At 50.5% G+C, this 21889-nt stretch overlaps 6 protein-coding genes across 6 annotated transcripts; 3 read left to right on the top strand and 3 right to left on the bottom strand.

Moving 5' to 3' along the window:
• Window positions 1-117: 117 nt before the first annotated feature.
• Window positions 118-1462, top strand: PMZ80_009283 (uncharacterized protein; the record flags this gene model as incomplete). Its single annotated transcript, XM_064877678.1, has 2 exons — window positions 118-1093; window positions 1146-1462. The coding sequence occupies 2 exons, from the start codon at window positions 118-120 to the stop codon at window positions 1460-1462; spliced, it is 1293 nt and encodes a 430-aa protein (XP_064726403.1).
• A 963-nt stretch (window positions 1463-2425) lies between these two features.
• PMZ80_009282 (uncharacterized protein) lies at window positions 2426-3228 on the bottom strand (the record flags this gene model as incomplete). Its single annotated transcript, XM_064877677.1, has 2 exons — window positions 2426-2736; window positions 2790-3228. The coding sequence occupies 2 exons, from the start codon at window positions 3226-3228 to the stop codon at window positions 2426-2428; spliced, it is 750 nt and encodes a 249-aa protein (XP_064726402.1).
• A 958-nt stretch (window positions 3229-4186) lies between these two features.
• On the top strand, window positions 4187-5038 carry PMZ80_009281 (uncharacterized protein; the record flags this gene model as incomplete). The annotated part of the gene is made up of 1 exon (XM_064877676.1): window positions 4187-5038. The coding sequence occupies one exon, from the start codon at window positions 4187-4189 to the stop codon at window positions 5036-5038; it is 852 nt and encodes a 283-aa protein (XP_064726401.1).
• Window positions 5039-5312: 274 nt separating this feature from the next.
• Window positions 5313-6783, bottom strand: PMZ80_009280 (uncharacterized protein; the record flags this gene model as incomplete). The annotated part of the gene is made up of 2 exons (XM_064877675.1): window positions 5313-6107; window positions 6775-6783. 2 exons carry the CDS (start codon window positions 6781-6783, stop codon window positions 5313-5315), a joined length of 804 nt encoding a protein of 267 aa, XP_064726400.1.
• A 1689-nt stretch (window positions 6784-8472) lies between these two features.
• On the bottom strand, window positions 8473-9382 carry PMZ80_009279 (uncharacterized protein; the record flags this gene model as incomplete). Its single annotated transcript, XM_064877674.1, has 4 exons — window positions 8473-8693; window positions 8745-8910; window positions 8962-9206; window positions 9256-9382. The coding sequence occupies 4 exons, from the start codon at window positions 9380-9382 to the stop codon at window positions 8473-8475; spliced, it is 759 nt and encodes a 252-aa protein (XP_064726399.1).
• A 9257-nt stretch (window positions 9383-18639) lies between these two features.
• PMZ80_009278 (uncharacterized protein) lies at window positions 18640-20904 on the top strand (the record flags this gene model as incomplete). The annotated part of the gene is made up of 1 exon (XM_064877673.1): window positions 18640-20904. One exon carries the CDS (start codon window positions 18640-18642, stop codon window positions 20902-20904), a length of 2265 nt encoding a protein of 754 aa, XP_064726398.1.
• Between the last annotated feature and the right edge of the window lie 985 nt (window positions 20905-21889).

The following is a 21889-nucleotide window of genomic DNA, read 5'->3' as shown; positions in this document are numbered from 1 at the left end:
GCAAAAGAGGCTAAATGCCAACACAACTTCTTCATTCCTGCACATTACACATCATACCTGGTAAACTGACTTGCTTACAGAGTTGACGCCCCTAAACAGAGATCAAACGTCGTCAACATGGCATGCCGTCGACATACGAAAAAGAGTTGGCTTATCGACATAGCGCCGGAGGTACGACTCATGGTCTACAAGCACCTATTCCGCTCTACGCCCGTGACCATCCATGCTCCCGGCGCCACCCACCGTGAATCAAACAGATCATACAGCAGCAACGGAGGAGAGCGCTATCACAAACCGCGTCGGGGCATCAACCGGAACTGCTGCCAAGAACCATATGAGATGGCCAGACATAAGTGCATCAGTCTGTTGCTGGTCAGCAAAGGCGTCTCATCGGAAGTGACTCCAATCTTCTTATCCGAAACACCTTTCATAATGGATGCCTGTCGATTGCTCAATAATCTCAAATATACACCCCGATACGTGCCTCGGATCCAGCACCTAGTCTTGGCCTCTGGATCTCTTTCCTTCATGCACATGACTGCAGTGGCCCGAAACCGGTTTGCCGCCTGTGTGCCATTACAGAGCCTAACAGTACAGAATAGCTCCTTTGTACCACGTCAAAAACGTGGCATCGAGACGAACCCCGTCATGGCACTCACGTGGCTCGACATACCCCTCGAACTCCGACTGATAACATACCGACTGTTCTTCGAATGCCGAAGCTCCTACCCCATAACCGGTATCCAAGACAAGAGAGTCGAATGCTTCATGGACGACGTCTACACACCCGACACCAATCAAACATCACATCTTCTTAACATCATGCTGGCATGCAAACAAGTCCATGCAGAGATCAAGGCTCTACTTCACCAAGAAGCGACTTTGCTGGTTGAGTACAGCTCTTTGTGCTCAGCTAGGGAAGCATCCAGTCTCAGAGACCTCAATACCTTTGGGAACCTGCTCTTCACCAGCATATACCCTCGTCGCTTCGCTAGCTTCGAACGTGCTCTGTGCCGTCAACTAGATGGCAGACGTGCTCTACAGACCTTGAGGCTGGAGGTGCACAAGTATGTGTCGGGGCCACTAAACAAAGGTAAGTCACCTTGCGCTTCATCTCATCACTGCCTCATACTAACCGGCACAAGCAAACCTCGATACCATCCTCCGACTTGGCAAGGTATCCTCCCACAAATTGCAGTTCTCGATGGCTCCAGCAGCTTTCATGACCGACCACGAGATATTCAGAGGTCCTATTCCTAGAATCTGTGAAGTTACTGTCGATAGGAATGGAGGTGTCACTATACGCGGCTTGATCAGGATGTACACGGACGATGTCAAGGACCAATTGATGGCGGCTGACGGGGTTTTGGAGGGCACGAAGATCATGGTCATGACTAGTTATCCCAAATCTCGATCAAGTAAGACTTTCGTGAAAGCAGAATCGGTGGCATCTGGTGGTTAGAATAACGAGGCGACATGAGTTGTACGTGCGATGTTGCAGAAAGTAATCCATGGTCAGATAAAAAGATGTCAAGGTCTCAAGTTTATTGCTTAAAACCAGTGCAGCATTATCAGCCGCCAAGAACACATGATAGATCTCTGCACGACTACCGTGCTGTTCCTGCAATGGTAGTATGTCTACCCTACCCCGGATATCTATCTAAATGTTGGGTATTGGCAGCTTCGACGCCCGACCAAATCAAAGAAGCAAGGGAAAGAACAGGCAGTACTTCCAGGTTACGTCGCAAGCAAGTCGAGTGCCCGGACTTGTCCGTTGATTCTACAGTTTCGCACGTGAAATACTGTCGGTATGGCCTTGTTAGGCTTGTGACCGCCACCGGGGTTAAGCGTGATCTACGGTAAACATGGTTCATCAATTTGGCTGGCTGTGCGTATAGTTCCCTGCGGGCTTCTCTGGGTTCCTCCGGAACCTCGAAACAGGGTCTCTAAGACTGTGGCCCGCTGAATTGCTTCACTGCTGACCTATTATACCTATGTTAAGCTGCAAGTTGAGCTGCACGCTACAGTAGACTAGCTGCAGCAAGATAAGTCAGCAGCCACCCTTGTCCGTTAGGTGTGAATCTGACGGGGCATTCAGGCACGAAATAGTCAAGCGTGCAAGCTGCCCGGAGAAGAGCGCAACCATGCCTCGGATGGCCGACCGTCTAGGGCTTGACTGAATCGTCAAGATCTTCCACATCTGTGCGCCACTGTGCTTTCGAGGATCTATTGTAGAGTACAAACTAGCCATGAGATATGCCTGTCAGTCAATTTAGTGATCATGCTGTTGTTATGGGTAAAAGATATTTTTTGGTTAGAGGAGCGCTAGCCAAACGCTCCAAGCCCAATCAATAGGAAATGTAGACTGCTACACTCCTTTCACGTTCCATCCCATCTATCAACTTCTGATTCTGAACTCAGGTTGCTACTCCTTGACGAACACACGCCTTGATCCTCCTCGCGGCACAACAGTAACGACCACAAATTCCGATCCTGCCTGGAACATATTCAATGTCATTAGCTGATCCTTCACAACGTCGGTGTAGCCCTTCGTCAACCCTTCGATTGTGACGAACCTTCTGCCTTCCTTGATCGTAACGACACATGCGGTAGCAGCGTCACCGACGAGGACTGCACCGCTGCAGTTGTCGTCTACTGTTCTGCCGTATGGTGCGATGGTGAAAGACAACTTCTGAGCGTACTGCAGGCCGAAGTAAAGGAAAGTGATGAGACGGTCTAGTGGTTGGTTAGCGACATAATATATTCCTCGAGGTTGCAATTCCGCCTACCTCGGTTGCCAATCCCTGAGACGAACGACGCCGCACCAACTGACAACGTGCGCAGTCGCCTGCCTCCAGAGAACTCATCTTGAATCTGTTGCTGTACTGGTTCGAACTCAATAATGCCCATGGCCAAGCAAATCACGTTATCCAAGCGTGCCAGATGGCTGCCATTGCTTAGACGTGGTGTTGAATCGCCAAAGATTCTCCAGATGTAGACGGTTGCCTCCCGTTCGACAAGGGCGCTAATCTCGAGATTGGTCTGTTTGTTGATCAGACGCAGGTTGAGCAGGTGCTTCAAATCGGCGAAGTCTTTCTGGTATCGTTGTTCAAACTTGGCATGGTCTTTGTTAAGGTCGTTGAGAGAGTATGGCGTGGATCTGAACATGTGTCTGTATACTAGGAGGCGAACCTCTGCTGGAATATGGGTGATCCGATGCTTCGCCATTGTGGTTGGTGTGCGACCTGGGTCAGTAGAAGAAGGATATGGGGAGAACAACAGAACTTTGCAAAAAAAGGAGAGAAATCGTCTACAGACCTTGGAAGGTTGCGTCTCTGTGTACCTACGGTATGTTGTGGGAATGCAGAGTGTGTTTACTCCATTTCATACCTCATGTCACTGTTATGATATAGACGTGATATTTCACATTTTCATCGTATTGTATCTTGAGATGTAGCGTGCCCGAGAATCAGGAAACCCGCGTTATCTGATCGCGACGGCCAGGTTTGATTTTCTGGCCTTGGAACGCTCGAGAGTAGTACAGTCTCATGACGATTCAGATATACCATGGAGTTAACAAATTGAACAGATCGGAAATACCTACAGACGTGATGAGTGAGTAGAAGGAAGCTTTGCGTTGGTGCGATTGTATGCGCCCGCATGCGGCCGCCTTCGGTTAAGTCCGGGCGCCGACCAGTCTCATTCGCGCCTCGTCTTCGCGCTCGATAAAGTCCCAATCTTGGCAGGGCGAGCGTAAATGCGGGCATTGGCCGTTAATTCCACGACTTCATACCTAACTCGTTCACTAGAACAAATACAGAGTAGACGATTGACATTGACTTATTGGCTTCACTACAGTGCGCGCGGTGTTAGCGGCCGTGCAACTATAGCTCAGCCCGACTGCTGTATCAATAAGCATGGTAGCCGCTGACTACAACGCAGGCCAAGGAGCCGCTCGCGGATTTTGTCGGCATGATGATTTGGCCCGAACCACTGGCAGCCAAGTAACGAAGTATACAGTTCGTTAAGACGATCAGTGCGAATGCCGAAGTACAGAGTATATATACACAGAACCAATGCCACTGATATTGCAGGTCACAACTACACAATTCCAATCCAACACAGTTCGATCCAAGACAGTCCAATTCAACTCAGCTCAAATCAAACTACTTGACCGCAAACCACCATGTCACAATCATCCAAAGTCTGGTTCATCACCGGCTGCTCCTCCGGCTTCGGCGCAGCCCTCACCCACGAGATCCTCTCCCGCGGTGACAAAGTCATCGCCACAGCTCGCAATGCCTCCAAGCTATCCGACCTCAAATTAGCCGGCGCAAACATCCTCGAACTTGACGTAACTGCACCCTTGGACAAGATAAAGTCCGTCGCCAAGCAGGCTCACGAAATTCACGGCCACATCGACTACCTCATCAACAACGCCGGCTACAGCTTGCAAGGCACCTTTGAAGAACTCACTCCAGAAGAGACGCAAGGTCAATTCGACACCAACGTCTTCGGGCTGATAAATGTCACCCGTGCAATCTTGCCCTACTTCCGCGCTCAACGCTCCGGTGCCATCGCTAACCTTTCGTCTATTGGCGCGTGGCGTGCTGCCCCTGGCATGGGCATGTACATGACCTCGAAATGGGCCGTCTCTGGTATCAGTGAGACTATGAGAGACGAACTCGCAGATTTCGGCATCAAGGTATGCTGTGTGGAGCCAGGCTATTTCCGCTCGAATTTCCTTAACCCAGGTAATCGGAAGACAGATGAGAGTCGGATCAAGGAGTACGATGGGACTGCGGCGAGGAAGATGGCGGAAATGATGGATGCTTATGATAACCATCAGCCTGGTGATATTAAGAAAGGTGCGAAGGTTATGGTTGATGTGTTGAGCGGTGACAATGTGCCATTGAGGTTGCCATTGGGAAGTGATTGCTATGCGATGATGAAGGAGAAGTGTGAGGAGACGTTGAAGCTGTTGGAAGAGTGGAAGGATGTGATTACTAGTACTGATCATGATGACACTAAGCAGTGAGAGAGACGGAGACTACCTTGCCCCCAGAATGGACAGATCTTGGGTTCACTTTACCTGAGACAGTTGCCATGGCGAGGCATCAGAGCAACACATAGATTTTAGCCAATTAATCATTCGAAGTTCTTTGAGAGAGAGCAAAATGATTGCTCCGTGAACATGTCTGCAGCACAATCTGCGTTTGTCTTCTGGACCTACCAATGATCCGAGCAGCGTGCTATGCTACACACAGGCTGATTCTAGGTATCGTAGGTTTTACTACTTCACTATTATCGTCCTACTCATCATTAGTATCTTCGTCGTTAGTAGCCACGTTGGCAGGACAACTCTCATCATCGTCAGCGTGGTTATGGTAAAAACAAATCGGCTGCGTGATGGGATGTTCTTTGGTTTCGTCAGCCAGGAACTCCATGTGAGCCTTGAATATGGCTTGTGCGAAGACTGGATGGCCATCGACGAGGTCAGTTATTGCCTTTGACCACTGATTGCGGCGGTTCATATACTTCTGGGGATTTTCGGAGGTGTAGTAACCCAGGTCGTGGATAATAAACCTGAGAAGACCGCACAGCGGTAGTTGACCATCAACGACGGTTCTGACCGTGACAGGGTCCATATTTCGGCCCTTTGAATGCTTGCGGAACTGGTCTGTCAAGTCGTCCTCGAGCCTCGGCATGCCGAACATCGTAGCCAAGAGGTGAACCTGCGCAAGTTGATTCCTGCGGATGTTGTTGGGGTTATCGCCGTCCTTCTTGGGATCCACAGAGGGATTCTTTAGAGCAGTCTCTTTTCGGTAGCACCAGTCAACTAGAACCTGCATGGCCTCGTAGTCGATATCAGGAAAGGAGAGGCTCAAAGTGTTGCCAAGCCTTGGACTGTGCTGCCATTTCTCACGGAAAAAGCTCGACTGAGCGCAGAGAACGTGTTCGTGAATGGTAAGCCGTTTCTGAGAGTTACCAATCAGTAGGATGAAGGTTGAGGTGTAGTCCGGGGCACAGGCTGCCAGGCTAAAGTCAGCCTTGGCCATATCTGAGCTTCGAGGGGTTGAGGAAGAGCCGAGATGTCGTCGAGCTTGCTGCAGGTTACAGAGTTGAATGTTCTTTTCGTAGCTTATTGGCACAGATGCATAAGACCCTATACTCGTACCTGGAGTGCTTCGCCTATCTGAAAGTCATGCGGCTCAGGCTGTGACGACCAACAACAGGGATCACAGGGCTCGTTGTTTCTCAGGTGCCAAAGACAAAGAAGCTCTGAACAAGAACAATGAAAGCCGGCTGCTGCATTGTTTGCGATCACAAAGGGGTTGTGCTTGGCAGCCATGCACTCTTGCTCCCATGTTACCTGGCCAGATCTCAATCCGTGGCTGTCGAGTATCGAACGCCGAGAACGAGGAGAACCGCATAATTAACCTTGAGCAAACCTCGCCGGTCGGCCTGGTGAGTCAGGCTCTTCGTCTCACAAGGAGATGGTGAGAACGGACCCGAATATCGTGCATTGAGCTTCCCTGACAATGCGGGTCCTGCATGCCTGTACCATTTTGGTACCATTATCATACAAGTGGTTGGCCACCTCCAGTTGTTTCGGTATTCATAGTGTGAGCATTTGGCTTTGCTGATTAGTTGGCGTGAAAAGAACTAGAAAACTGAGCTTGTCGCCCATTTCCCGTGGTTTCCCTTTCTGAAACCTCCACGTCGATTGATCCACCCCGACTAGCTCGTACTTGTGGCCTCAGCGATGGTCACCATAGCCATTTCGCTCCGAAGTGTGCTGGGCCTTCGTTTCTTTGATTGTGGCTGAACCAGTTCCAGCACTCTGTGGGAGCTCGAGCATGTTCGACGTATTTCGTACCCTCAGGCTCCTAGCGAAGCGCCCCGTATGTGTATGTATATATTCTGCTGGATCTTCTCTTCTGCAGCGATCTTGAACTTCGAATCACCTCCCAGTTCTCGGCTTGGATTCCATCCTGTGCAGCTGGATGCACTGATATGTCTTTTTCTCGAGCTCACTCAGCACTGGTCACGCACCAAGTGCTCAAAGAAGTGTCCCACCAGTTGATTGTGCATTGTGAATTCCTCCGTTCGGCCAGCTGTAATCTGGGATGCCATGGGTTTTGAGAACGGGGATATTAGCCGGGCTGGACTTTGTGGTAGCATGGCTTTGGGGAGACTCCATAGTGTGGCTTCCGGCTGCAGTTCTTTGTGGATGTGACACTATTTGTACGGGAGGTGATGACGAACAGCCTCAACGTGCCGAGACTGCATTTCTGTGCTGCGTCTCTTTACTCCGGACGGTGTATGCTCTCCCATTGATCAAGTAGAGTCTTTCACTTGTGTGAAGTTCCCAAGTGGTTTGTGGACTGGTGATATGGCATCGAGGGCTCTGCAGAGCTCTTCGAGACTTGTGCGTTTGCTAGTGACGGCTCGTGCTGTTTAGCAAAGCGAGTGCTGGGTTGAGCAGCCTCAGGGAACATCGAGATTCGATCAAAGGCTTCTGAGATAGAGTTCTCGGTACGGATGCCATCGCTCTGGTGAGTGAAAATGCTTCACCCCTTGCTACAGGAGGGCTTTGGCAGGCCATTGTACAGCTGAGGCAGGGACATGTCGTTCGGCGTGGATTCTGGAGGCGTATGACATCTGCTGTGCCTTCCTGCTGATTACTGCATAGTCTTTCTCGCCTTTTGTAGCCACCTGTGTCTGGGCAGAAACGAGCTTGAAAGAATCTTTTGATATTTGAGATGAGAGACAGATCGGTATGGAAGGCAACTGGTGGTAGTGATTCGTGCCATGTTGCGAATGGACTTCTGGGGTTCGAGCGGCCGAGAAGCATGCCGAAGCGAGCTTACAACGCCCCGAAGCTGATCCCTAAGTTTTTCTGCCTTGGGCGCAACTTTGGGCGGAAAACACCCCGAAATCTTCGCAAGCAAAACTTCGAGCACTCTACATATTGTCAATGGTTACACGATCTTTCAAGGACGACGAAGCTGATGGATTTGCAAGCTATCTGAGACTCATCTTCCTCAAGGACTTGCTCAAGGCAAGATTCAATGATGAAAAAGAGGTAATGTTACTGCACAACAAATCCTCACAAGTCCAAGGGCGCAGGTGACCAAATACAAGCCATGTCCCTGAACTTGTGTGGAAAGCAGTTTTCAATCTGACTTGATCAGCCGCAGCTTCAACAAGTGTTGAGAAAGCAGATGGCACAATTCTAGACCGAGTGAGAACCACAAGATCAGAACGTGAGACCCCCAAATGCTTCTTATCAGCGAGACGTTCCGGCCACCCATGTAGTCTGCGCATGACAGCGGCCCAGGGAGACTGTACTGGAGGAAGCCATGGGCCCAAATACAAGACAGGCTATCTCACAGTGTGTCTTTGAGCGTTGTGCTGTGATACAATCCCCGCCACCCAGCACAGTGAGCGTGGTCAACTTGCTTGTGATCACAAGTCGAAACGAACCCGAGGAACTTGGCCGATGTAAACGAGCGACACTCGATTATCATAGCGCCAGAAGTCCAAAGTGTTCCAAGGAGACGTGGCTCCTTCCCAGGCAAATCGACTGATCAGCTCCTTGTCGGGCTTCTCTGTCTCGTTGCATTCCAGCTGGTGCTTGCCGTAGGCATCGCAACAATCGTGGTAGATCGACTTGCGATCATACTCATCTGTGTCAATGTCAGTGAGCGGTCAGAAGATTGCAATATTGCAAAACTCACCGTTTGAATACGTGCTTTTGGTTCGCGGCACTGGGTCGAACGCGACTCTCTTGCTCTGGGTTTTGGGCTTTCGCCGTGGCTTCCCATCATCTTTCTCAACCACCGCTCGTGGGGCCGGTTGAGAACAACGTAACTGTGCGCCCTTCCGCTCACCAGACGATGGTTTCTAACCATCAGGTTTGCAGGAAGAGTTGGCAGCAGCCCAGCTTGTTCCAACCTGTCGCCTTCTGAGCATCGGCAGCGAGCGCGATGCATCCACACCAGTCGCACACTGGCTTTTCTGATCGCAGGACGATCTCTGTTTCTCCGAAGAGATACCAAGGCACGGATTTGTGGCAAGTATAGGTAGCTTCGAACCGCTTGCGCGGGAAGCAGCCTGTGTGTGGCGCACAAAACCCGTTGCACCTGGCACTCGAGACAGCTCAGTCCTGGGTGCAATGCCCTCGCGACCCTTTTGAACGACTAGAACAATTAGCTGATGAGGTATGATGGAGTTGAGATGACAGCTCACCTGCACTGGTCAATGGTGCAGCGCCAGCAGGGGCTTCCGGCATTTCTTGTGACTTGCCTCTCGTCGAGGCACCGGAGAGCCACGGCCTAGACCGGGTCTCGCGCCACCGTCGCCGGTTTGCAAGCATGTCTCTCTGCGAAGATGTTAGTGATGGACAATGACGATGAGGTTTGGTCACCTACATCAGCAGAGATGCTATAATTGACCGAAGCCATGATAAAGTAAGTACTAGGGTAAGTATGACCACTTGACCTGATACCTGTCGACGAATAGGTCAGCATGTGTTGTTGGATGCGAAGCCCAGATAATGGTTGCAGGCATGATGCTAAGGTGTGGGAAGCCCGGAAGTGCCAAATTTTTGGGGAGCGGAGACTGGATTTGATGCCCGGAAGTCCAAGCCTTGAGGGTCGAACTGCGCCTGGGGTGTTTGATTGTGTGGCAATGTGCCTGCAGTGATGCTTCTGCGTTTTGGGGTATGTTCTGAGCTCTTGAAGTTGATGTACAGCCAGAGTAAGTATGTGTAGTTTGGTATGGTGGGTTTCGGATAACATGGTGATGTTTGTTGCGAATGTGACAATTGGAAGCTGCGGCAAGGTGGCGACAGCGAGGTTGAGCTGCACGATGCTGGCCCTGGTGGCTAGATGATGAGATGTAGCTTGCGATGAGCATGATGCTGCTGTTGTTGAGCTTTGCTTGCTGGACGCTGCCTCTCGGTTGTTGATTCCGGCTGAGGTGAAACTTTTGCATTTGGGCAATGGCAACGACATTGTGCTGACAAAGACAAAGAAATACTTACCAAGAGAATAATCCAACACACTCAATAGCCTTCAAGTTAACACTCGCAGGGACACACAAACACCAAGAGAATATACTCGTCAACAAAAAGATGCCAACAAGCAGTATGATACACAACAAGTCATGTACCATGTGAGGAGAAGAAAAGAAGAAAAGAGGGAAGGAGCGAGGGGACGGCCAGCATATAAGGGAAATTGAGCTGGGACTCCGCTGCGCCCCTAACCACTCAGAGCACGTCAATCACATGAGCTGGTCCCGCTCTGAACTGGATGCACAGAACATTCGAGCGAGCTGAGCTTCAGGAAGTCGTTGTGCTTCGGGTTGATGACTTGTACCAATGCTATGAACTGGTATCGGAAAATGGAAGGACTGCAGTGAGCTCGACAAGGAGTGCTGAGAGGTTCCTTATGCATTTCGTGTTCTGCATGCCTTCCGCAGACTGTGTCGAGATATTGACCATGACCTCACGGGCTTTGCCTCGGGTTGTTCGTGGCCGTACACCAATCACAATTCTTCCATGCGGGACCTGTGCTGCGTCCTCTGGGCCTCGCCGACGAGCCGCGCGATGATGTTGACTGTGCAGGAAGATTTGCTGATGAGAGTGCCGCCGTAGAGTAACGTTGATAATGCCAGGCAGTGTCATGCGTCGCACCCTAACGTCGACGTTATTCGTGGTTCTTCCGCTTGCAATCGTGCGTCATGCTCGATGTTCGTGCGCTGAGCTGTGCCTTCCATTGCATAGCAGTTAAAATGATAGCTGGCCTCCTCAATTGCCAGTCCTGACGTTCCTGCCTCAAGCTTCCACGCCGATGATTATCTGCATGGTCTCCAGCAAGGCCTTCAGTGAGCAATCAATGAACCATCAATTTCAGCGTACAGCATTGCCCCGGATCGTGTTGCTTGCAGGAAGAATCGGTGTCGCATGTGTGCGAGTGATCAAAAGCAGTATTGTCGTCCTTCGCGTTTATGGCATATGACCTGCAAGCTTGAATTTTGTGTCGCTCACATCTTCTCACAGCCGATTTACAGCTTCCCAGCTAACGTGTTCAATAATGAGGGCAATATGCTGCTCAGTCAATACTGGAGTTGAACAGACTCCCCTGCGTTGCGCATGATGTCGAGGCGCATTGATTTACTTACTGCACAAGCTGGGACGACGGCAATATCTATCAAGGCTTCGTTAACCATGAGAGACGTGCTCCGCATGATCGCACAGGCAACGACAATGTGAGCACGCCATCACGATGATGAGGCGTACATGGCCCTCAAAGGTGGCATGAACACCCACACAGACCCTGTCGAAGCCATTCGCATAATCAAGACATACTGGGCAACATTTCACAACTCTACAAAGAGGCACACGAAGCATGAAGTCAAAACAAACACTTTCGGACCATGATTTCCGATTCTTGGCTGCATGAACCAGAGGGCGGAAATTGCATTCTTGGAAGAAGGATTTGTTGGTTCCGCTCAGACAGCATGGCGAGAAAAGTGAAACATTCTCTCACAATCGGACCGATTATTCTACCTACATTGGTTGCCTGCAAAGGGTGCGGCGCGAAATTGCGAGATAGAAGACCGGAACAGCCTTAGTAACGAATAGCTTCTCATGACTTGTAGAACCTTTGCGCTAAGATGAACAAAGCTTCACAGCACTGAGGATAGAAAATCGGTGCTCGAACGCGAGCGATGGATTGCAAATAGAGGGCATGGTCAAAACAAGCAGGGGAAATGATTACTTCGGAAGCATAGTCAGGATGTGGTAAGATTGAAAGATGGTATTACCTAGATTGTATGACACCAATCAATAAGATACTGTGCGATCTACATTTCTGGCGCTGTATGTGCAAGAGCTCATTGGAAGCAGCTCAATAATTTGGTCCAAATCCACAGATACTCATCGGCTGCGCCAGAGAATTCACTGGAACGTTGCGCGACACCCGGCCAACAGCTGTGTACTCATGTTTACCGAAGGCTAACTTGGCTATGTGTATCCTATTCGACGATTGTGCTGATACTTAAGGCTGCACAAAGTTATAAGGAAAAACCGATGCTCGAGATGCTGTGTAGGGATAAGCACGAAACGCCAAGCGCAGATCACAATCTCCAACGGAAGCACCAGGAAGTCATACTTGATACTAGCGGAAGACCGTAACGCTACCTGCGTTAGCATCGACGAAGCAATGATGCTGTCAAGTACGATACGCTGTGCAGATGATTTGAGAACATCAACTTGAAAGTCGCTTGTTGTTTCACTGTTTTCTGCGTCTTAGCCGGTTGGGCTATTTCTGCTACTGATCATATAAGTACCGGAGATGGTGCAAGATGGACTGCTAGACGTCTCGCTTTGAGGTTTGTGCTCTTCCTTCCACGAACCAGAGCTCGAAGCTCCTTAACGAAACAGATGATCCCGATTGTGCTTGATGTCAGGACGTTCCACCGTAGCATTGAAATCGATGGTTGACCCTAAAGATATCTGTGTCCTACTGATACCCCATTGAAGCTCATTGGGCTGTAGATTTATGATACTGATGACGTTCGTGACATCAAGCCTGCAAATGATAGTATTTGCCCCTAGTGGACCAGTCATGATTCACGAGTGAAGGCTTTGTCTCTTACTAGCCCATCTACCTCCTTTCCTCATCTCGTCTTTCCTCTCTCGAACGACCTTGCCAGTCCACAGCCAACAGATTACCCTCAACTCTCAACGTCAATCCATTCGTCCAACGGTCTCGCATGGCCGTGTTCACAGATGTACCACGTGAGATCCGACAAATGATCTACAAAGAAGTATTCCGAGCAACGCTGGTCTACTTCCACGATTGGGACGAATCTAGGAAACCATATCCAAGCTGTTGGCACAGAGGTCGCAGAAGCTGTGTCGACCTCCTTCTTGTCTGCCGATGGATGAACACAGAAGCAAAAGCACTTTTCCTTTCAGAAACCAAGTTTCAGATTGCTTCGTGTTTTTGCGCTGACCTGAAAACCTGGAGTTCAACGGGAGCCTTGCAAAGATCGGGGAGTGTAGAGTATGTTATCGATAAGAGTTGTTCACAAGTCGACCATTTCATGAGGAAGATTCGGCAAGTACGCAGTGAAGGAACAGGGCTGCAATGCATAAACATAATAGGTTATCCTTTCTCAGCACATGGTTCATTCAGCGGTGAGTATGGTCTTCCATCGAACCTCAGGTCTAACGAGGCACTGCCAGAACGACTCGACACAATTCTCCAGCTTGCATTCCATAATTTTCGTAAGACGATGTTCAGTATGGCACCACTCGCTGAGAGCGGTCCAAAAACCGTTTGCGCGCTCTACGACACGCATTCAGGCCCTCCAGGAATTGCAGCCTACGTACACTCGCAGGACTGCTGTACGTTTGTCGGATACCGGGGTTACTGGTGTGATGTCACTATCGATGAAGCCAGAAACGTATTAATCTGCGGTCTGCTGAAGAAACATGTCGAGGACGTCAAGGAGCAATTGCTTGGGTTCGATGTCTTCGCTGCATGCACAAGGATTACAGTCACTAACACGTTTCCTTGTGGCGGCTCGGTTCAAGTGTACGAAAAAGGTACTGACTGGTGAGCGCGCAACGAAGTCAGACAGAGCTGTCGATACATAATTGAGGGTGTCTGCTGAAGTTCACTTCACTTCGCAGAGTTGAATACTCACTGTTGCTCCACTCTTACCGATTACTTGAGCCAGCGAACTTACATGCAAAACGCATACTTACAGGTCTTCCTGCCCAACTGCTCCACTTCTCTCGAGTACATGACACCAATATGGCAGCACCCTCCAGAGAGGACCTGCACCTCCTAGTCCTACCGACCGAACTTCGATTCGAAATCTACAAGCATTGCTTCAGTTCCGCCAATGTCAATCTTTCCATGATAGCTCTGCATGACGATTTTCAGTCTCATTGCCAAAGACCTTCCTGGAAACAACGCCGACCAAAGCACACCAACATCCTGCTTGTGAGCCGACAAGTTCACATCGAAGCCAAACCCATCGCTTCCTCGAGCATGCAGAGTTCTTTGCCCGGTATGAAAGTTGTCCCAAGGATTCCAACGTTCATAACGCAAGCTATCGCTTTTGCTCGCTTCAGTATCAAATGCCTCTAGTCAGCAACATCAGTTTTCTCGTCGAGCGGACTGCAAATCAGAGATGCCTAAGCAGGGATCTAAAATACCTACCCTGGCTTGCAAAACAGTACTGGTCTTCTTCCTGGCTGCGTAGCTTGTCGATCGTCTTGAAAAACGATTATGACTTTGGCTGCAAATGGGTAAAAGGTTGGCGTTTCCGTCACTAACGCCGCATTTGCTGGCTTTCTATCCCAGATGAGCTCATAGACCTCCTAAAGCAGATGTTACCCTACGCGCAGACCGTCACTATAAGGCTCAACGCTGCTTACATCTTCGACAATGCTGCAGACACAGTTTCAGCAACGGCTTGTCCGTCGCGAAACTGCACCGTCAGGTGGACTTCGAATCGAAGTTGCGATGTATCAGGCCTCCTGGCGCGGTACGTCGACGATATGGTCAATAAGCTAGTCGACATGCAGGTTTTGCGATCAGGCACTGAGTTGAGGCTCATCAACACATTTCCGCGAAACAGCCCTGCTCGAACTCTGAAAGTGGCTTAGCAGCAAAGCACTGCACGTGGCAGTCAGGCAGTCAGTGACGAAGGTAGAACAAGCTACCAGGACAGCCATGAGTAGCTGTGCATGGGATGAGTTATTACACATCCAAAGGAATGTCGGGGAACACACCACAAGCAGGGTTAAGGTGCAACTATGCGTTGTGGTCTTCGTACTTTCTGGTGACATGGTCTTTCAAGAGTAAACGCTCGCCACCTCAGAACTTTAGCTTGTGTATCAAATAAGTCAATCGCACCAGTCCTTCGCAATTTCATGACGATAAGACCCGAAGGAACAATGGAAGGCGTAACCATAAGCAGGAAAAGAGCTGTAAGGTGGAATATGTTATCGTTCTGCGCCGACTCTTGCTTGAATGGTCTGACCATCGTGCCGTATCTTAGCTTGAAGCTACGGTCAGACAGACGAACCAAAGCTGAGTTTCGCGCTGTGGCAAGCAAGACTCGAGCGTTCTGGTTCAAGCTGCTGATGTCTTCTCATCGGCGACATCCAGTGAGAGCTGCCATGAAATGCTACTACCATTTTTTGTCTCGCAACGAACTACGGAAGCGCCCAAAGAGATCTGGCTCGTGATGGTAGGGACTGCCGTCATGCATTGTCCAGCCACCATGAACGTGACAAGCCTGTTCCCTCAATAGTTTGCCGGTTTCTGCAGCACACACCTTTTTTGATGGCTTCCGTTCAGCGGTACGATACTTTCCACACATCAAGATAATAGACTTATAGATTAACACAAGATGTTTATGTATCATTGAAGAATTGGCTATAACGATAATACTGAATATGACTCAAGCGTTGTGCACTGAGAGGGTTGTGAAGTTGTTAGCTTTTGTGTCCCCTCTCCTAAAACCGGCAAATTATTGAGGGAACGGGCTTGGTGAGCACTTCAGTAGTGCTTGTGCTGACTGTGCGATGCCGTCTTCGCTCTTGGGTGGATTGTCGCACGATCTTGGAGCGCAGTCACCCGCTTGTGGTAAAGGCCGCTGGTGCTTCTTTGTGCTTGCTCGTCCATGTGCTGTTCGCAACCTTGACGGGAACTTAGCCTCAGACAAAGAAATGCTCCGAGAACGATCTTCCATCCACAACATTGCGATGTTTTCAAGTCCCAGGTCACGACTCGATTAACCACGAATCCGCCCAGTGTAGTACAAAACCAGCTCTCCCCGTCGAAACACAACCACACTCAAAACCTCATCCACCACCAACAACAACCACAACACACCACCACAATGCGCATCACCATCGCCCTCTCAGCCCTCCTCCTTAGCCTCACAGCAACAGTAATGGCCAGCAGCCCAATCTGCAGCCCCAAAAAGTTCGAAGGTCTCGACGGCAATCTCCTCCAATGCGGCGAGAACTACCTCACCGCCAAGTTCTGTCAGGACAATTGCGTCTGCGATCGCAACTCGGCTATAGGTATCACTTGCGGCGCCAAGGGTTTGAGTTGTGGAAAGACGCAGATTGAGAGTGCGTGTAAGCAGCAGGGGAGCTGTGTGTGCTTACAGCCTCTTCCGTCGAAGGGTTAATAGATGGTTCGACGGCGAGTTGGGCGCGTATGCATTCAGAATTTGCCGCAGAGTCGCGAATAGCTGTATGGAATGCTGAATACCGGCGTTAACATCATGCTGGGGCACTCATGGCTGGTTCCGTTTGATAGAGGAAATATGCATATCAATGTCAATGACCATACTGCTTCCTCGCATCATTTTCGTGCTGCTCTTGTTTCTGCTTTGCAGACCCTCGACTTTTGCTTGAGCATTGAATTCAGGGATCCATGACCTTTCCCAGCTCGACGGTGATTCATAGCTTCCACGGTATGAGCTCAGCGGGATGTTGACGAACGTGCTTTGCTCGGTCGTTTGTGTCCGGGGACTCTTTGTGCTTCAGCTGAGCAAGGTGAGGTTTGCGAGATTCTTTGTGTCTGTCGTCCACGTTGGCAACTGATCTGTGCATGGAAACGGCGACAAAGCTTGCTAGAATTGCCTTCACCGACGAACATTGAGATGTTTTCCTATCTTGCCATTCCATCGTCCCGATCCATTTTGCGAAGGCGGAATAGCATAAATCGTACGAATTTGGCTCGTCATCGTACCCCAGTGCGAGAAAAAGACAATCGAGCCGAACTGGACCAATCGAAGAAGGCATCGGCAATCGATGACAGTCGACAGTCGCCATGAAGGTTTATCTCACGATCCTAGCAGCTACCTTCATCGGCCTTGCAACAGCCGAACAATATTACTACCACCCAACCTGCGATATCAACGGTTCCAACGGCAAGGATACTATCCTCGCCTTATGTCCAACCAACCAAACTGTACAACGGCTCACAACTAACGTCTGTATGAGTGAGTGCACTTGCAACAAGGAAAACGATTTCGCTCACTGCCTCTCGTTCGGCTCATGTGGATGGGAATATGTTCTGCAGAAGTGCTGGGATAGAGGCAAGTGTGTCTGCAGTGGAGATCCGGACGGCTCGTAGAGTATGGTCCGTGTCGTCGCGCCTATCGACTGGCCGCGGTTGTAGTGGTGCACCTGGAGAGCAGTTGGTCATCCAGCACTCTCTGATGGGCCATAGCCGCAAGCTTGCATTGCATCTGCGAGGAAAAATCTTGAACAGAACTGCTCTTCCTGAACATGCAACCTTGCGACCATCTTCCAAAAAGCCACAGTGTTCGGGTTCACTGTCCTGTTGCAGCGTATCGTCTGCACCTAGCCACTTCTGAACAAGCTTGCTTCGTCCGTGTAATCTGGTAAGAAGAGACCGCTCGACACAGTGTGGTAACGTTTCCCTTGTGCTTCGTCTCTCCATGTCCGTCCCTCAGTCGCAGGACGATCCATTTTGACTGCTCACACACCTCCACCACTCCTTCCGACATTCACATTAAGCGCATCTTTCTTGCCATATCTGCTGTCCCACATTGCTCTTCCCTCCACCTCAAGCGACTTCTCCTTCTCATCACGCTGTTGCTCACGAAGCTTCAAGATTCCATATGTAATTGCTGGAACAATCAGCAGGCCCCACAACAGGGCTTTGTGACCACGATTAAGAATAGGACGGCCTGGAATGTAGCCGGGAATCGAGCCGTGGAATCTGGGTCTTTGTTGCTCGGTCATGGTCGGCAATGCGACTCTAGGTTACTCAAAATGAGGCATTGATGGACAGGTCGTCAGGGACTGTAGCTGCTGGCGGTATCATTCGTCGCTATTGCTTACGATAGTTCCTTCAGTCAACGCTTCGCTGCGCGTTGGAAGTCGGCATCGTCGGCCCCGAGCTGGTTTGCGCGTAAACACCTCTTGTGCAGAACTCAAGCTAAGCTGCTTTTGGCTAGGGGCTGCTCACGGAGCAACTTCTGATTCTCTCTCTTCAAGATTCCCATGCTTTCCTCATATCGTGCTAAAAAGTTATAGCGACCATCGGCTTGCCGCGTTGAATCCTTCCATATGTATTCACTTCACATGAAATCATATTCGAGCTTAGCGAAACTCATGACAGGGTGCCGATATGCACGATTGTGATATCACCTTGACACAGAGGAGTGGCACTACATCCTGCTGTTCTCACGTGTCTTCCTTATTACTGAATGGACATGCGAGAAAGCAGCGACGCGGAATGCTATGCTGCGGGAGTCTCCGTGACAAAAACTTCCACACACTATATCGGGCTGAGGTAAGTCCATGCTTTGTTGATTGTGATGGTGCGTACGACGAACTGCTGGCGATATTGTATGCCTCGCCTCAAATTCGGTTGTGATACTGTTCGTCAAAGCCCACGCGTTTGTGCCGTCAGGGCTATTTAACCATCTTTCCATTTTGCCTCCAGTTTCTCCTCCTTAGACCGGTCAATCCTGGTGTACAACCCCTTGAGCAGACCTTATACCATACAGTATATCGCATAGTCTACCATACCTTGTAGCGGATCGCTTTACTGGGCCATGTCTCGAGAACTCGACTTGTATAAGAGGGGCGGCAAGTCCAGGCTCGCGGAAACAGTTCACCCTGGTGATTCAGCTTCGCAGGTCTCCTCCAACCTGCTTCATGATCCTGATGAGGCCGAGGACGGCCTATCAGCGAAGGACAGAATGCTACAAGTCAAAGCGAAGTCCGAAGCTGGGAAAGGCTCAACTGTGTCATCCAGATCGAAGGCCATGGTACCACATGGCAAAGCTGGGGAAAAGAGCTCAACTGTGTCGAAGCAGTCCAGCAAATCCGATGCCAAAAGCATGCTGAAGATCGAGGATGTGTCATCAAATGTCAGCAAGAGCAATGTCTCCTCGAATTCGAAGGCTATGGTTCCATTGCATAACAAGGCGCTAGACAAGGTGGCTGGCTCCACGGTATCAAAGGCATCATCTAGCGCCTCGAAGGCGTCTTCCAGCGCATCCAAAGCTTCAAGAAGAGCTCCAGATGTGGATGATGCCTCCGTCGCAAGCAGCAGCCGCAGCTCTTCAGCTTCGAAAGCATTAGTCAAACCAGGATCAAGTGTGTCGAAGGCTTCTTCAACAGCTTCTAAAGCTAGCTCATCTGTCTCAAAAGCTTCGTCTTCAGCATCGAAGAGGCCGGAAAGCGTCTTCGCCATCGAAGACGTGTCTTCCGAGGTTTCAAAAGCGAACAGCACTAGATCCTCTTCCTCATTGGCCTCGAAGGACAATTATGCAAAGAGCACCGTATCCTCGTCTTCGAAGACCAAGGGCAAAGACAACGCCAGTTCCGTGTCAAAAGCTTCAAGCACGAAGAGCAGCAGAGTTTCCAGCGCTTCCAAGTCTTCCGGCCGCTCAGGAAAAAGCCGAGCACTTGTTCCGGCAGGTAAAGGAGAACGCAAGGTCAGTCCCTTGCAGAATGAGATAAGGCTCGAAGATCTGGACGATACCTACAGCTTGTCTATCCACGAGCGAGGACCAATAGCAAACATGCCCGGTCGCAACGCTCTGCTCGCTCAGATCATGCAGAATCAGCCACATATGGAGATAGACGAAGCTTCTGCTATTGTGGATAATCAGATCGCCACTTCATCACAAATCGGGCGAGCAACGGCCGGCTCCCGAGTGAGCGCACTACCCAGCGAAGTTGGATCCAGCTCCGATTCGAAAAGCCGTGCCTCGAAAGCACCAAGCAAACTATTGTTGCCTCCACCAAGTACAGTCAGCACAAGGTCGGCAGCGAAGAGCTCCATGTCGAAGGCTTCCAGTTCCGCAAGCAGGACGAAGCTACCTCCAGCAAGCGACTTCGAAGCCGAACTACAGAGCTCTCTATCAAAAGCATCAACCGCCAAAGGCAAAGCACCAGCAAGCACAATTTCAGGTGACGTAGAAAGCTACGTCTCCAATGTCTCCAGCTCATCCAAGAAAGCCCTCGTACCATCCATCCCAGAACTAGCCGCCACACCCATTCCATCTATAGCCTCAGTCCTCTCCTCGCCATCTACATCCTCAACGATCCCAGACACCGGCATCTCCCCCCTCCTCGCCAGCACCACCAGCTCCCTCTTCCGCACCGAGCCTCCCAACACCACTACCCCAACCGACCTCCTCGCCCTCTCCCAACTCCGGCAAAACCGCGAACTCCAACGCGCCCAAGCCCTCGCCTCCTTCAACGCCTCCCGCTCAACCCTCACAACCACCACAAACACCTCCCGCCTCGCCGAACTCGAACTCGCAAAACAATCCCTCGAGGACAGCCGCACCCTATCCCGCCTCCAAGAACTCGGCATCCACGACGATAAACTCGCTACGCTCTCCCGCCACGCCCACGAAGATCAACTCTCCGCCCTTGCCCGCGCTGAAACCGCAGAGGTAGATCGCCGAAACAGTAAATTTACCTCTGCGCTCGCGGAAAGAGAATCACAGGAGAAGGCACGGCTGCGTGAGAGGAGAGGCGATATCGCGAAGGAAGAGCGCAGAAGGCAGGATGAGCGGGATGTGGAAACACAGAAGGAGTATGAGCGGCTTGACCACGATCAGAAGATGGAGAAGATCGATGCGTTTGGACGGTGGGTTGATGCTGCTACGCCGCGGAATGTTCCGCAGCCGAGGCGGAGCGGGTTGTCGTTGGGATATGGGTATGGGTATCATAATCCTGTTACTGGGGGTGATGGGACGGTGAGCATGAGGATTGGGAAGGGGTGTACGGGGACTGGGGGTGGGGGTGGGGAGTGGGGATTGTCCGAAGTGTGGGTTGGATCTTGGGGAGCATCCGTTTAGGCAGCATACGGATGGGTGTATTACGGGGAGTAGTGGGAAGGTGTTGAGGCCTGCTGGGACTGGTGGTGGAGGGTCGAGTGTGTCGAAGGCTGGCTCGTCGAAGTCTGGTGTTTCGAAGGCGGGTGCACCGAAGGGGTGGAAGCGGTAGTGAGAGGGGATGAGAAATCTTGAGCGTAGAGGTCAGTATGGCCCGGTTGAAACGTGGTTCTGAATACTAGTGCTTACCGAACACAATCGAGGCTTATAATGTGCTGTTTTGGGCTTACTCTGTTGAGAGCCTTCAGCCGAAACAGGTACCTTTATGGCTCTAGATCAATAACACTGGCTATCCCTGCATCACCGAGGCGCGAAACGACATCCTTACTGTATAGTATACAATAGCGACTATATTGATTTACTATTAAAACACAGTGCTCGAAGCTGCACTGTGATAAGCCATTGACAAGAGGGACTCGTTCCGCGTCGACCATGTGCAATGCAAGTCCGGTGCACTAACCCTGATATGCCTGCGTGTTTTTTGCGCCTTGTAGGCTAGCCGTGTCGATAATCGGCTGGAGGCGTCAGTGATCTGTGTAGTCAAGTCTGATATCTTCCCCTGTAATTGGACATCATGAGCCGTTAGATCATTAAAAGGCTGAAGATCTGTACTGTCTCTCCGATCCATCACATAGCATTGCGCCCGGGCTTCCGTCACTAATACTGTTGGTATCGCATATATATCATACTGTAGCTCATTAAGGACTGAAAGCCATTGATGAGCCTTCAAAGCCTATGCATGTGAGTACCGTACCATGTTGTCACTTTGTATTTGCAGACGTAGTGCCTGTACATCTTGACAGTGAAGTACCGGTACATCCGCGAGAACTTTGATGACATCGTCGTTGACCAGTGATGCTTCACCGTTCGTGGTCTAACCGACGGCAACTATCACGAGGCCCGGCAAGGTTCTGCCATCCGCTTCCAAGTCCTGTTCCTGTGAGCTTTG

This window comes from Knufia obscura (genome assembly GCF_036327395.1).
Source record: "Knufia obscura strain CCFEE 5817 isolate CBS 148926 chromosome Unknown scaffold_13, whole genome shotgun sequence".
NCBI lineage: Eukaryota > Fungi > Ascomycota > Eurotiomycetes > Chaetothyriales > Trichomeriaceae > Knufia > Knufia obscura.
This window is presented reverse-complemented; position numbering and strand designations above follow the sequence as displayed.